The following is a 16,096-nucleotide window of genomic DNA, read 5'->3' as shown; positions in this document are numbered from 1 at the left end:
GGCACGGGTGAGTGGAGGACCCTGGAGCGGGCCTGGAAGGGGCCTCAGGAGGGGCTGGCTCTGGGGTCAGGGTCTTGGGCCTGGTCTGGACTCTCGCTGACCCCCTGTGAGCCGCGGGCTGACATGACTCTTGGGACCCGGCTCCTCGCCGGGGAGGTGGGATCAGACCTGCCCCACGACCCCACTGCCGGTGCCTCGAGGTCCCGTCAGGGCTCTCGGCCCAGCTGTGCTCTGGGTGCTCATGAGGGGGCCACGCGGCTCCTTTAATGGACCCCACACCCAGGGGCAGTCCGCGTGGCTGAGGGGGGCCCCCCTGGCGTCCAGCCCCCCTCCCCTTCCTGGCCACTCATTTCTTCCCAGCTTGCAGAGGGCTGTCCCTTCAGGGGCAGGGGAGCCTGCGGGGGGCAGGGGGTGGCATGGGGACTGTGGGGGGGTGGTCTGCAAGGGTGAATGCACAGTTACCTCGAGTGTGTGAATGCAGGCATCTGTGTGTGAGTGTGTTTGTGAACATATGTCTGTGTATGTATCTGTGTGTGCCAGTGTGTGTGTTCGAGTACAGGTGTCTGAGTGTCTGCATGTAGGTCTGTGTAAGTGCATGAGTGTGTCCTTGTGCTTCTATGTGAGTGTGTGTTTGTGAATATATGTCTATGTATGTATCTCTGTGTGTTTGAGTACATGTGTCTGAGTGCATGTATGTCATAGGTCTGTGTTTGTAAGTACATGAGCGAGTCCATGTGTTTCTATGTGAGTGTGTATTTGTGAATATATGTCTCTGTAGGTATCTCTGTGTGTCAATCTGTGTGTTTGAGAACATGTGTCTGAGTGTCTGCATGTATGTAATAGGTCTGTGTTTGTAAGTACATGAGTGAGTCCATGTGTTTCTATGTGAGTGTGTGTATCCATGAACATGTCTGCATATGTATTTCTCTTTGTGAACACATGTGTGTAAAAGCTCTGCTTCCCTCCCAGCCCTTTCCCCACCTCCTCTCACTCCAGCAGTGGGCTTGGGGAAGGTTCTGGAAGGAGCCGGGCCAGCCCTTGGGTCAGAGAAGGCCCTCTGACCCCTTGGTCCCAGGCCAGCCCGGTCCCCAGCAGAGAAAGCACCAGGCCCCTCCCGCTGGCGGTGCTGCCCTGGGCCCCACCTCATGCACGAACCGTGGCCCACCTGTGTGTTCTCTTTGCACGCTGCCAGGAGAAACCACTATGCCTACTCCTACTACCCGTAAGTAGCGCACCTGCCCAGGGGCCCCGCCCCTCCTGGGGAGCGCCTCCCCCCCCCGCCCCGACCCTGCCTGGAGTCAGCACCTCCTCCACGGCCACTCTGCCTCTGAGCTTCCCTCCTCTGCTGTCCCTCCTCTCCCTGCCATCCTCCTGTGTGGAGGTCATGAGCGCTTGCTCTGTGCCAAGTCTCAGGTTCAGATCCAGCTCTCTGAGCCGCCCCAGACAAGTCATTGGACCTCCCAGAGCCTCCTGTCCTCTTGACCCCAGGGCAGCCCCTTGTGTCTCAAGCCACTCCTGCTGGTCGGGACCTCCCGAAATCAGACCTCAGTTAACGTCCAGGAAGGTCCTTGCTAGGGTCCTGCTCTGGGTCCACAGCCTGTGTACGCGTGCATGTCAGGGGCAGAGACAGGGCAGCTCCCAGGGCACCTCCAGCCCTTCTCCAGCTGGGCCCAGCTCCTCAGACCCACCGATCCCTGCACACCTCCCCTAAGCTCAGTTCTTCACACAGAAACCACACGATAACCCCGAGAAGAGGCCCTGTGATCGCCCCATTTCACTGATGAGGAAACTGAGGCTCAGGGAGGTTAAGGACTTGTCAGAAGTCACAGGGCATGCAGAGATGGGGTTGCAGCCCAGGCCCCACTCTAACTCCACGGCCTGCCGATGCTGCTCTGTTTTCCGCCTCTGGGATCTCTGACCCTGCACGCCTTCCAGATCATTCCCCTGCACCCGTGCTTGCCCCCTCCTTGCAGAGCAGGCCCAGGTGGCCCCGGGCCAGCCCAGAGGACGGTGGTCTCTCACCTCCTCCCTGGACCCTCTTCTTGCATCGACATCACCCATTGTCACACTGGCTTTTCCAGCAACCACACCCCCGTCAACACACGTGGAGCCTCCAGCTCAGCTGTTCCTTGAGCTCCTAACAAGGCAGCGCTCCTGCTCCCTCTACTCTGCAGCTGTTTTTCAAAAACATTATTTTATTGAAGTGTAGTTGATTTACAATGTTGTGTTAATATCTGCTGTACAGCAAAGTGACTCAGTTACACACATATATATATTCTTTTCATATTCTTAAAAAAATTTTTTTAATTGGAGGATAATTGCTTTACAGTATTGTGTTGCTTTCTGCCATACATAAACATGAATCAGCCATAGGTATACATATGTCCCCATCTCCCACCCCATCCCACCCCTCTGGGTTGTCACAGAACACTTAATTTTGAACCTAAATGCAGAACTTTTCCGAGTTGTCCATATTACACAGCATCGGCTTGATCGCACCCTGAGGTCGGCTGGAGGCCACAACGCAGTGTCCCCCCTGGCTCTGTCTGCGGATCTGGTTGGTTGGTGTTTGAAGTTCTTCTGCCAAGTAGAGCAGGAGGCCTGGGCAGGAACAGAGCCCTGTGGTTCACTGCTGCAGACTGCCTCCTAGGCCAGGATCCTCTCGGGACGGGTCCTCCTGGGCTCCAGGGTCCAGCCAGCCTGACGGGCTGTCCTCTGTCCGAGGCCCTCTGTCTGTCGTCCCTGTGGTCGCTGGTGTCTGACCTGTCCCCCCACCCCCGTCTCCTTCCCCACCTCTCTCCTTGTCATTATGCCTTTTTTCCCTCCTCTCCCTTCTCTGTATCCTCCTAATTCTCTTGTCCCACCCCCATCTCCCTCTTCACCTCCCTTCCTCCTCCACCTTCTGTCCTATGTTGATGGTCAAGGTCACAGCCACAGAGACCTCTCCTCATCTGCCCCCAAAGGGTCTTTGGCTCTGCCCTGGGCCGGAGTGAGGGAGATATCCAGAGCCTGAAGGCGGATGGGAGTCTGAGACCTGGGCCCGCTGAGCCGACTCAGATTGGGAAAGGCACACCCACCGCAGTGCATAGCCACACTGGTCCCCAGCACGGACACAGAGCCCTCTTTCCTGTGTTTCCCAGAGGAAACACATTGTCGTCCTGGCAGGAGGGGCATCCAGAGGTCATCCTGTCCCTTCCCCTGCCCCCAGCAGCTCTGGAGCTGGGAAGGGCTGAGTGGAGTTTGTCTCTCTGGGGGAGAGAGTCCCACACTACCCTCTTCATCTCCACGATGACCAGTGTCCCTGAGCCCGCATGACCTGGAAGTCCTCTCTCAGGTCTGCCCTGCGTCCTGCATGCTGTAGGGCTGGGCAGGTGAATGGTTCTCTGGTCTTGAGCCCTCCCTGTGATCGGGTCCCGGCTCTTTGCCAGTCTCAGCGCCGTTCCCACATCCTTTCCCTTTGCTTGTGTTTCAGCCCCTCAGACGTGGAGCCTTGATCCTTGCCTTCCCATCCCTGTTCTTCCTCCTACTTTCCTCCATGTTCCCTGGGGTTGCAAACTACCATCCACATCTAAAGCTGGACTGGAGACCTGGGCTGTGCAGGGGTCCCTGCCCAGGGTCCTCTCCAGAAGCTCCCCCTCTTGGGAAGGACTGGGCCTTCTCCCTCTGCAGCTTCCGGCAGCTGGATGGGCTGGTGGGCAGCGACAGGAATATGGATGCTGTGTGGATTACTTAAGTCTAGTGTGGCCTGTGGGAGGACCATCCTGGGGTTCCTGGGGGTAAGAAAAAGTCGTGATTGGAATTTATTCCGTGTCCACTGAACACTGGACACTGAGACTGGCCGAGCTCTAGCCAGACCCTCTGCCTGAAGGAGAATTGCAGTGCTTTCCCATGCGGGAGGAAGAGGTCCCAGGGCAGCTGCCTGGTGAGGCCAGAGGAAGGAAGGTTATGTGTGGGGCCTGCAGGGGCCGGAGCTGGGCAGCCGTCTTCCTCGTGGTGGATGCGGTGATTGTTGTGACACAACAGTAGGCCTCGCGTGACTGTCCTCCCCATTTTCTGAGCCCTCAGGCCCAGTGAGAGTTAGGAGGCATATCCCAGCCCGAGGCCACCACTGCTCCATCCCTTGCTCTCAGCAAAAGTCCATGGATAGGGACCCTTGTTGTTCAGGTCCCAAGTTGTGTCTGATTGTGTCTGCGACCCCGTGGACAGCAGCACGCTCTCAGCAAAGGTCCATGGATAGGAACCCTTGTTGTTGTTCAGGTCCCAAGTTGTGTCTGATTCTTTGCAACCCCGTGGACTGCAGCATGCCAGGCCTCCCTGTCCCTCGCTATCTCCCAGGGTTTGCTCAAACCAATATCCATTGAATCAGTGATGCCATGCAAGCATCTCATCCTCTGTCACCCTTTTCTCCTTCTGCCTTCAATCTTGCCCAGCATGAGGGACCCCGCCCCGTCCCTTTTGGGCGAAGAGGCAGCTTTCTGGGTCTGGTGAGCAAAGGGTGGGGCCAGAGTCCCTTTAGCACCCAGAGATGCTTCTAGACTAGCTCCTGGCCTCAAGGCCACTGACTGCTGGGTCTCCCCATCCATCTCTGGGTGCTGTCCTGTCCAGCTGAGCACCCATGTCTCCCATCGACCCTCCTCTGCAGGAAGCCAGTGAACATGACCAAAGCCACCGTCAACTACCGCCAGGAGAAGACCCACATGATGAGCGCTGTGGACCGGAGCTTCACGGACCAGAGCACGCTGCAGGAGGATGAGCGGCTGGGCCTCTCCTTCATGGACGCCCACGGCTACAGCCCCCGGGGTGAGTGCCTGCCCCTTCCTCGTGGCCCCCAGGCACTCCTGCTCCAGACTCCTGAGCCAACAGCACAGAGCCCCCCATCAGCGGATTCTATAACACCCCGAACCACAGGACTAAGCATCCTGCTGGGTACCAGCACAGGCCCTGGGGATACAGAGAAGGCACCGGTGTTATCTTTGCACTGGAGGAGCTTTAGGAAAATGGAGGTCTTAGACATAGATTCATCTAAAAGGAGTGTGAGTTCCCATGTTAATTGTGAGAAGTGTTCTGGAGACTCGGAAGGGAGCGCTGCTGCCGGGTCAGAGCCATCTCCTTCCTTCTGTGTGAAAGGAAGTGCTCTGGAGTTAGACCTCGGTTTGCATCTCAGGTCCCCTGAGCTGTGTGACCTGAGGCAAGTGGCTTAACCTCTCTGGTTGTCTGCTTCCTCGTGTATAAAATGAGGAGGAAGATTGTCTCTGCTGGTGGTGCTGCTGGGAGACTAAATGAGAATGTATATACATCATTTAGTGCTATGGCTGGCCTGCAGGGAGAGGAGGGTGAGTCAGCTGTATATGTTAGGAGCTTCTCATCAATCGCTTCATCACACATCTTTTGATTCGACTTAGTGCTGATTTGTACAAAAGGAAATAGACTATTTAGGAAAATCATGAAGTCGTAATAATACAATAAACACTGCTGAAGCCCACTGGTGAATTTGAAAGTCATCTGAATGCGTCTCTCATAGCCCTTACCTCCCTCTTAGATGTAAATATTCCCTTGAAATTTATGTTTATAACTTTCTTGGCTTTTGGGGAGTAATTTTTACCATGTGTGCATGTGTCCCCAAACAGTGCATTCTATAATTTCGCTCATTCTGAGCTTGATAAAAATGAAATTGCTCTCTATTTTTCAGCTCAACACCATGTTTCCAACATTTACCCAGGTGGATGTTTTGCTATAGTTCATTTATTTTCTCTGATGTATAGTTTTCCATTGTATGAATATATCACAATTTATTTCTCCATCCTGCCATCCACGGGCATTTGATTTGTTCCTAGTTTTCTTGTTATTACAAACGAGGCTGCTGTGAATGTTCTTAAATGAATCTCTAGATGCACCTGCACAGCAGCTTCTGGAAATAAGAGCTGCTGGATTATAAAGTATGTGCTTGTTCTGCTTTCTGAGACAGGGCCAAATTGTTTTCCAAAGCGTCTTTGCCTGTGTTCATTCCTAGCAGCAGGGTGTAAGAGTTTGCATCACTCCACATCGAGATCAAAACTTGCCAGGCTTCTTCACTTTCGCCAAACTAGTTTGTATAAAGATGGTAATTCTCTATAGTCTTAATTTGCATTTCTCTGATTACTAATGAAGTTGAACATATTTGCAAATCATCATCGGCCATTCAGGTTTCTTCTTCCGTAAAATGCCTGTTCATGTCTTTTACCTAATTTTCTGTTTGGTTTTCTGTTGCTTTCTTAGTGGTTTTTAGGAGTTCTTTATATATTTAGGATGAGACTCATTTGTCTCTTATGAATTGCAAATATCTTCTCCCAATTTCTGGCTCATCTTCACTGGTTATTTATAGTGTCTTTGGATGAACAAATTTTTGTGTAGATTTAGTCAAGTTCATCAGTCTTTTCCTTTTTGATTTCTATTTTTGTGTTTGTTTAATGAATTCTTCTGTATGCAAAGTTGCAAGACATTTTTTACTTTTTTCTAAAACTTTTAATATTTTGCATTTCACTTTTACGTCTTTATCCATTTGTAGTTGATTTTTGTATGTGATATAAATTATTTTTTTTCTATAGGGAAAACCAACTGAAAACCATCGGAAAACCATCATCATAATACCTGATGATGTCCCAGCATCAGGTATTATAGTTCATATTTTCACCACTGATTTGCAGAGCGACCCCGTATCATATATCACATTTCCATATATATATGGGCTATGTTTTGGCTCCCTGTTCTTTATCATAGGCCAGTTTGGTGATTCCTGTGTCAGTACCAAACTAGCTAATTACCATAGGTATCTAGGTCTTGATATCTGAAACATCAAGCCCTCTCAACCTTATTCTTCACCAAGGATGTCTTGGATATATTTGCCTTCATTCTTTTCCTTAAAAATTTTAGAATCATCTCTTCAAATTCCTTGGAAAACTTTGTTGGCGGAATGTGCATTGAATCTAAGGATTGGTTTTCATTTTGTAAAACCGAAACTCGACATCCATTAAACTCCCTGTTCCCTCTCTTCTCAGTTCCTGGCCACCACCATTCTACTTTCTGTGACTTTGATTACTATCTCATATAAGTGGAATCATGCAGTACTTGTCTTTAGGGACTAGCTTATTTCACTTAGCATAATGTCCTCAGAGTTCATCCATGTCGTAGCATCTTTTAGAACTGCCTTTTTTAAAATTGCTTTTTGAAAAAATTAATTTTTTTAACTTTTAGTTTTTGGCTGCACCGCATGGCATGAGGGATCTTAATTCCCTGGCTAGGGGTCATACCTGTGCCTCCTGAAGTGGAAGCTCAGAGTCCTAACCACTGGGCTACCAAGGAACTTCCAGAATTGCCTTTCTTTTTAAGGCTGAATAATATTCTATTGTTTGTATATGCTTGCTTTTCTGACCCATTTGCCTGTTGATAGACACTTCGGTGGTTTCCAAGTTTTAGCTATTGTGAATAATGCTCCAGGCAAGAATATACTGGAGTGGGTTGCCATTCCTTTCTCTAGGCGATCTTCCCAACCCAGGAATGGAACCCAGGTCTCCTGCACTGTAGGCAGATTCTTTACTGCCTGAGCCACCAGGGAAGCCTGCTATGAACATGCTGCTGCTACTGCTACTAAGTCGCTTCAGTCGTGTCCGACTCTGTGCGACCCCATAGACGGCAGCCCACCAGGCTCCCCCGTCCCTGGGATTCTCCAGGCAAGAACACTGGAGCGAGTGGGTGTATACAAATATCTCTCTGGGTCCCTGCCTTCAGTACTTTTGGGTATATACCCAGAAATGGAATTGCTGGATCATATAGGAGGTCTATTTTGATTTTTTGAGGGCCTGCCACACTGTCTTCCACCGTGGCTGCACCATTCTGCATCCCCCTAGTAGTGCCCAGGGGTTCCCGTTTCCCCACATCCTTGCCAGGACTTGCTTTCTGTTAAAGAAAAAAAAATTTTATAGCAGCCATCCTCATGGATGTGAGATGGTATCTCGTAGTTTCAATTTTCTTTTCCCTCATGCTGGAGTGATGTGATGTTGAGCATCCTTTCATGAGTTTATTGGCTGTTTGTGTACTTTATTTGGAGAATTTTTGAATTGGGCTGTTTGTCCTTTTGCTGTTGAGTTTTAGGAGTTCTATATTTATTCTGGATATTAATCCTCATCAGATAAATGATTTACAAACATTTTTATCTCATTCTGCGGGTTGCCTTTTTACTCTGCGATTAGTATCTTTTGATGAACAAATGTTTGCACTTTGATGTTGTCCATTTTGTCTGTTTTTTTCTTTTGTTGCTTATGCCTTGGGTATCATAGCCCAGAAATTCTCGCCAAATCTTGTGTCATGAAGCTTTTGCCTTATGTTTAGGTCTTACATTTAGGTCTTTAGTCCTTTCTGAGTTACTTTTTGTGTATGATGTTAGATAAGGGTCCAACTTCATTCTTTTGCATATGGATGTCCAGTGTTCCCAGCGCACATGGGGTACATTTTTAGAATATTATATTTCTAAGTATTGGTCATATAGGGAAATGCAATTGATTTTTGTGTGGATAGATATTGGTCTTATATGCATCCACCTTGATAAACTTTCTTTTTTTATTGTATAGTTGGCTTACAGCATTGTTAGTTTCAGGTATGTAATATAGTGCTTTGATATTTTTTATAGATTATACACCACGGAAAGTTATTACAATATTATTGGGTATATTCTCTGTGCTGTGTATTACATCCCTGTGGCTTTTACAATTTATAACTGGTAGTTTGTACGTCTGAATCCTTTTCATCTATTTTGCCTTTCTTCCTACCCCCTGCCCTTGTGGCAAACCCTAGTTTGTTCTCCATGCCTGTGAGTCTATTTCTGTATTGTTATATTTGTCTATTTGTTTGACTCTTTAGAAGCTACTCATAATGTCATTTTTCTTCCTTTAGTTTGTTAGTGAGGTGAGTGACAGTTTTAGATTCTCCTTTTTTTTCCCTTTTTAAAAAATTATTTATTTTTAATTGGAGGATAATTGCTTTACAATATTGTATTGATAGATTTTCTAATGTTAAAATAACCTTCCATTCCTTGGGTAAATTCAACTTGGTCTGATGCGTAATATTTTTTTATGAATTATTGGATTTAGTATAATATAGTTCAAGATTCTAAAGCTGTATTCCCCAGTGGGATTGGCCTGTAATTTGTCTTTTTTGTGCTATCTTTGTCTGGTTTCTGGTATCCAGATTCTACTCGTCTTATAAAATGCATGGAGATCTTGTCTCTTTTTTCCTTATCACAGAAGATTGGAGTTGTTGGCTCCAACTCCCTGAAAGTTGGGTAGAATTCATCTGTGAAACCAAGAGAGTCCTTTTCTTTTGTTTTCTTTATGGAAACATTTAAAACTTTTAATTCAATTTATTTAAAGGAAGAAAGAGCTCCTCTTCAAGCTTTCTATTTTTTCAAGACACTTTTAGTGTCTTGAAAAAGGAATGTGTCTTGTCTAGGAATGTGTCCATTTCATTTATGCTTTCAAGTCCATTGACTTGCATGATGTTCTTTGTGACCTTCCCTCATTAAATTTAACTACAGCCCTTCGTGCTGCTGTTGCTGCTGCTGCTAAGTCGCTTCAGTCGTGTCCGACTCTGTGCGACCCCACAGACGGCAGCCCACCAGCCTCCCCCGTCCCTGGGATTCTCCAGGCAAGAACACTGGAGTGGGTTGCCATTTCCTTCTCCAATGCATGAAAGTGAAAAGTGAAAGTGAAGTCGCTCAGTTGTGTACGACTCTTAGCGACCTCATGGACTGCAGCCCACCAGGCTCCTCCATCCATGGGATTTTCCAGGCAAGAGTACTGGAGTGGGTTGCCATTGAGCTGTTAATCAACTCTTCATCTTACAAACAAGGAAACAGAGATGCAGAGAGGAGAATCACTTGTCTGGGTCAAACCGCCAGAAGGTGGCAGTCAGGATTTAAATGCAGGTCTCTTTGAATTGCAAATTGCTGTTTGGGCTGTATCACGCAGGCCTGGTGGACTGGGTAGGATTTGGGTTGGCAGAGACGGGGAAGCAAAGGCATCTGTGCATGAGGAACAGCATGTGTAAATGCACAGAGGACAACCTGGCGAGGTCTGCTTGGGCTGAAAACTCAAGTGGGTTTTGGGGGGAGTGGGAGGTGGGGGTGGTGTGGGCATGCATCTTGCTGCTGAGTCCTAAGGAGAGATGGAGAGAGGCAGGAAACATGGGCTCTGCACCCAAGGAGCTCACTGTCTAGTTGGGAGGTGAGATGGACCCAGGAGATTCAGCACTGGGCTAACTGCTGGGGAGGTGGGGACAATGTGTTGCCATAGTCTTGAGAAGACACACCTTTGGGCAGGGGAGGTCAGGGTTTCAGCTGAGATGGATAAGATTTGATGAGGGGTGAGGAGGGGTGGACACTGAAGGCAGGATGCTGGACACAGGGGGAAGGTGTGACGGCTGGGAAGCTCAAGATGTATTCAGGAGACTGAAGCTCAGTCTTAAGGCTTCTCTCTTTCTTTATGTCGCGTCCTGGTCTAGCTGCTACTTTTCTTTTCCTAACAGATTTTTGTTAGGAAGAGGCCAGATTTTTGTGGTTTAGAACCATGTTGATTAGATTCAACCTTAGTATGGAAATTTTAAATAGGGACTTCCCATGCTGAGTAAATGTTGAGCTGGGATGTTCCCAAGTTGTTGGAATGTGCCCCTGTGGATTCTGATCCTGTCCTGAAACCCTCACACCCTCTGGGTTCTCATCCTTCCAGAGCTCTTGTCCACTATGGGAAACCAGAGGGTTCTGGCCAAATGGTTCGTCAAATAAATGCCCCTTATTTGACACCGCAAATGCCCGCTTATCAGGAAGAGGAAATCAGAGGAAGACAATAGGGTCCCGGAGTCAGATGGGCCTGAACGTAAATCCTAATGCTGCCACTTAAGGAGCAGGGCACTTAACCCTTCTGGCCTCAGAATATAGAGTGGGTTGTTATGCCCTCCTCAAGGGGACCTTCCTGACCCAGGTATCAAACCTGTGTCCTTATGTCTCCTGCATTGGCAGGTGGGTTCTTTACCGCTGGCGCCACCTGGGAAGCCATACAAGGGAAAGTGTTAGTCGCTCAGTCGTGTCTGACTCTTTGTGACCCTGTGGACTGTAGCCCGCCAGGCTCCTCTGTCCATGGAATTCTCCAGGCAAGAATACTGGAGTGGGTAGCCATCCCCTGCCCCAGGGGATCTTCCCAACACAGGGATTGAACCAGGTCTCTTGCATTGCAGGCAGATTCTTTACCCTGTGAGCCACCCTGGAAGCCCCTGTGTAACAAGGGGAATAACAATAATACCTACATCATAGGGATATTCTAAGGATTGAATGGCTTAAGAATCATGCCAGGCATATGAAAGCCCTCAGTATGTTAGATATTGTTAGCTATTGTTACAGGTTGTGTTTCTTTAAAGTTGCTTGCTAATTGCAGATAGTGAAGGAGTATAGTGTGCTGTTGGTTGCATAACTGGTGGCCTGTCTTCATCAAGGGTGGATGGGAATTGGGGGAAATGCCTGTCTTTGAGGGAAATCTAAGGATCCTCATTTTCAAATGAGGAAACCGAGGTCCGGAGAGGTCAAGTGACTTGAGTCAGAATTCACATTCAGGCTTCTCTGACTCCACACTCAGTGTTCTTTCCTCTGGGCCTCCAGTCCTCCCCGCAAAACATCAGCTGTCCACTGGTTCAGTTCAGTTCAGTTCAGTTCAGTCGCTCAGTCGTGTCCAACTCTTTGCAACCCCATGGACTGCAGTACACCAGGCCTCCCTGTCCATCACCAGCTCCCGGCATTTACTCAAACTCATGTCCATCGAGTCGGTGATGCCATCCAACCATCTCATCCTCTGTTGTCCCCTTCTCCTCCCACTTTCAATCTTTCCCAGCATCAGGGTCTTTTCAAATGAGTCAGGTCTTCGCATCAGGTGGCCAAAGTATTGGAGTTTCAGCTTCAGCATCAGTCCTTCCAGTGAATATTCAGGACTGATTTCCTTTAGGATGGACTGGTTGGATCTCCTTGCTGTCCAAGGGACTCTCAAGGGTCTTCTCCAACACCACAGTTCAAAAGCATCAATTCTTCAGTGCTCAGCTTTCTTTATAGTCCAGCTTTCACATCCATACATGACTACTGGGAAAACCATAGCTTTGACTAGATGGACCTTTGTTGGCAAAGTAATGTCTCTGCTTTTTAATATGCTGTCTAGGTTGGTCATAACTTTTCTTCCAAGGAGCAAGCATCCAGTGGTTACTCCCCCAAATTATCCCATAATCATTATGGAGCTGGAGAAAGACAAGAAGCTGAGGGCTGGCTCTTACCTTCCTTTCTCTCATCCTTTCAGGGGCTTCCAGCTGTGTGGGCAAGCTAGTCCTCAGGATCTGTGTGTGTGTGTGTGTGTGTGTGTTAGAGAGAGAGAGATCCCATGGGAATGCATGGGTGAGAAGAGTAAGGACATGTCTTCTCTGGGCCCAGGAAATGGAGCATCTTCTTGGCAGCATCATCATTCATCATCCTTTGTCCTCTGGTGGTCTTGTTTGGAGAACATCTTGTGTTGCTCTCGGGCTCACCTGGAAGCTGTCCAGATTTGGCTCTGGCTTCCTCCCAACCAGAGCGGGCATTTGCTCGTCTTCAGCCATTGCCAGATGATTCCATGCCTACTTGTGAGGCTGTATCAGGGCTTTCAGCCTTTCAAGATCTCTGAGATGAGCTGCTGGATTTTCTGCCTGGAGAGCTCACTATGGAGCTTCAACACGGTTTCTGTGAAGAACCCTTAGAGACCCCTTCAGAGATCTCAGAGATCCCCTTCATGTCTGAGATCTTTGAACCAGCAGAAATCTTTTTCTTGGCTTGAAATTTGTGTGCTTGTCTTGTGTGCTTGTTGTGGATGCTCTAAGAATTGTCATGTCTTAGACCAGGATCCAGTGGTGGAGAAGGACCCGGGCAGAAAGGCCACCTCTTGTCAACCATCTGGCCTGGCTTTCTGAGACTCAGGGGGATCCTCCTTTTCCTGGAAACTCCCGATGATGTCCACAGCCCCATCTGCAGGTGCTCATGTGCCAGGCACTGGGATGGGTGCTGTATATACATAATCTTGGTATAGAATCTGCCTGCAGTGCAGGATACGCAGGAGACCTGGGCTTGATCCCTGGGTCAGGAAGATCCATCCCCTGGAGAAGGAAATGGCAACCCACTCCAGTATTCTTGCCTGGAGAATCACATGGACAGAGGAGCCTGGCGGGCTACAGTCCACAGGGTCACAAAGAGTCAGACACGACTGAAGTGACTTAGCGTGCATGCACATTGAATATTTATACCATCAGATTGGAGAGTAACAGTTTTAATCTTCATTTGCCATATGAAAAGGGAAATTTCTGGAGAGTAAGTAACATCCCCAAGGTTACATGCAGAACTGGGATTTGATCTGAAGCCTGTCTGACACCAGATACTGTCTCTTAATTGCCATAGTATACTGTATTCCCCTGAGGATATTTCATGAAACAAACAAACTGTCGGTGGTAAAAGACGGAGGTGAAACCTTGCTATTCCCACCCATTTCTTGGAGATTTAAAATACACACTAACTTGTTGGAAGCCCTAGGAGGTTTCACAGGGGAAAACAACCGACTTATTTTTATTTAAACCAGAATTTCACAAACTCCTTTAAAACACAGAACCCCTCCCCATGACCTTCTCTTTGTTGAATACGTGAGTCATCTGGCAAGACCAGTATTTTCTGGAACACACTTGGGCAGCCACGACTTTAGGCAAATCTCTCCTCTTCAGATCTCAGTTTCTCTACCTAAAAAATGAAGAGCTTGAGGCATTTGACCACAAATGTGTAATGGGTGGGCTTCCCTGGTGGCTCAGACAGTAAAGAATCTGCCTGCAATTCAGAAGACCTGGGTTTGATCCCTGGGTAGGGAAGATGCCCTGGAGAAGGAAATGGCAACCAACCCCAGTATTCTTGCCTGGAGAATTCCATGGACAGAGGAGCCTGGTGGGCTACAGTCCATGAGGTCACAAAGAGACATAAGTAACTCACACACACACACACACACACAGACACATACACGTGTGTAACTGGTACGTGGCTTGCCCTCCAGCTGTAAGCAACTGGAAATCTGGATAAAACATGTGAAACAGTTGTTTTCAGACATTGGGCACCAGGCAGTCTGCCACTGTGATTCCTGAGAAAAGCAAAACAAACCGAAGCACCTGCCTCGCATCGCCCCTCTACCTGGAGGCAGCTTTCAAACCTTGGCACAGGAAGTGGAACCCAAGCAGGGCCCGCAGTCTCCCTGATTTGAGGAGGCAGAGATTGGAGTTTGGGGAGGTGGAGCTACCCGGGGTGGGGTTGCAGTGTCTGTCTGAATACTGCATTCATTCCACCCATTAGTAAGACTGGGAATTAAGAGTCCAGACCTGAAGGATGGATATGAGTTCACCGGGCATCAGTGGGGAGAGGGGCAGAGGAAGACCATGTGTGAAGACTTGGGAAGGGAGGCCCCCTGGGAGTCCTCCGCCTGCCCCTGCCGGCTCAGAGCTGGGCAGAGAACAGTGGTGAGACATGCAGAGAAAGCCCCTGCACAGCAGCCAGCCCAGGAGGAGGGAATACATGCTGAGTGTGTGGGAGTGAGTGTTGGAAGCTAGGTGTGGCTGAGCAGGGCTGTTCCTCCATCCCAGGACCTGACCCTGGGGACCAGGGTGGGATGTTCTTGGGGAGGCTGGCCAGGAGAGCTGGGGAGTGGTGGTCCACGGGGAAGGGATGGTTTTCTGGAGTGTGGGGCAGCGTGAACCTCTCCACCTGCTCTCCATGGGCTGAGCTGCCACACAGGCTGACAATGGAAATGCTTGCGCTGGAGAAACGCCTCTATTCAGGTGCTTCCCGCTCATCTGTGGAGGGGGTGGCAACGGCAGCTAATTTTGGGACTTGCTTGTCTGAATGGGGTGATTGCTGGGAGTTGTCAGTGTTTCAGATTGTTCCCTGGAAGAGGGGGAGGAAGGAGGGGATGTCTGGGCTCTGCTGAGCGCTGCCCCCTGCAGGCAGTGGATGAAGTCACAGAGGGGGCCCTCGCTGGGGAGCCTGGGAGGGTAAGGGGGTGAGGGATCCCAGCCTCAGGGCTGGGCCAGAAGGGTCCCCAGAGCGGGGGGCCCGATCCCCTCATTCTACCAATGGGAAGACCGGGATGCCCCAGGGAAGGGGCTCGTCCAGGGCCACCCAGGGCGGCCCAGTCAGCTGCCTGGCTCCAGCAAACAACCCGGACATCCTCCACGCTGGCTGTGCTCCCATCCCTCCCTCGGCTCCCCTGAGTCCATGTGGGGTTCCCCCGGCTGGGGCCTGTGCACGTCAGGAACCCCTTTTCCCTTTCTCTGGCTGCAGGAGACCAGCGCGGCAGTGGGGTCACTGAGGCCAGCAGCCTCCTGGGGGGCTCACCGCGGCGGCCATGTGGCCGGAAGGGCTCCCCGTATCACACGGGGCAGCTGCACCCCGCGGTGCGTGTGGCCGATCTCCTGCAGCACATCAACCAGATGAAGACGGCCGAGGGCTATGGCTTCAAGCAGGAGTATGAGGTGCCTGCCCCCGTCCAGCTGGGACCCCTCGCCAGGGCCTCCCTTGGCTCCTCCTCACTGTGGACCCTGGCAGTCCTCAGCTGGTCCCTGGATGGATCCTTGCCCTGACAGTCCTCATTTTAAGCTAATTTCTTGGCCTTGACCTTGGCCCTAATCTCAGCCTGACCTGGTTTCTCCCTCATCCTAACTCTGACTTAAAAAGTGTCTGAATCTTATGTCGGTCTCTGTCTGGACCCTGCCAGGATCCTTTTTCTATCCCTGATGTGGACCTGACCACCAATACTGACCCTGACCTCCAGCCTAAACCCCAGTGTGACTTTGACCCTAACTTTCATCCTGAGCTCTGTTTGAACTCTGACTTGAATCCCATCCTACCTCTGTCTGGACTTATTTTGACCCTCACGTTTACCTTCATCCCAGCTCAGACCTGGATTTGACCTAAGCTTAACCTTCATTCTGAAATGTCTCTGAACTATAATTACCTCTTTCCCCCTCTATTTCTCATTCC

The 16,096-nt window shown here is 49.6% G+C and overlaps 1 protein-coding gene across 4 annotated transcripts in view; it reads left to right on the top strand.

Moving 5' to 3' along the window:
* The window catches only part of PTPRU (protein tyrosine phosphatase receptor type U), an 88,448-nt gene that overhangs the window by 52,044 nt on the left and 20,308 nt on the right, over positions 1-16,096 (top strand). For 2 of the 4 annotated variants that reach the window (XM_061390282.1, XM_061390274.1), the window contains exons 15-17: positions 1,193-1,222; positions 4,643-4,800; positions 15,398-15,588. In XM_061390282.1, the coding sequence (XP_061246266.1) occupies positions 1,193-1,222; positions 4,643-4,800; positions 15,398-15,588 (379 nt within the window). The remainder of the gene's footprint in view (positions 1-1,192; positions 1,223-4,642; positions 4,801-15,397; positions 15,589-16,096) is intronic. The other 2 variants (XM_061390301.1, XM_061390292.1) reach the window with 1 other exon arrangement.

This window comes from Bos javanicus, chromosome 2 (genome assembly GCF_032452875.1).
Source record: "Bos javanicus breed banteng chromosome 2, ARS-OSU_banteng_1.0, whole genome shotgun sequence".
Taxonomy (NCBI): Eukaryota; Metazoa; Chordata; class Mammalia; order Artiodactyla; family Bovidae; genus Bos; species Bos javanicus.
The sequence above is the reverse complement of the archived record's forward strand: the minus strand, read 5'-3'. Positions and strand labels throughout refer to the sequence as shown.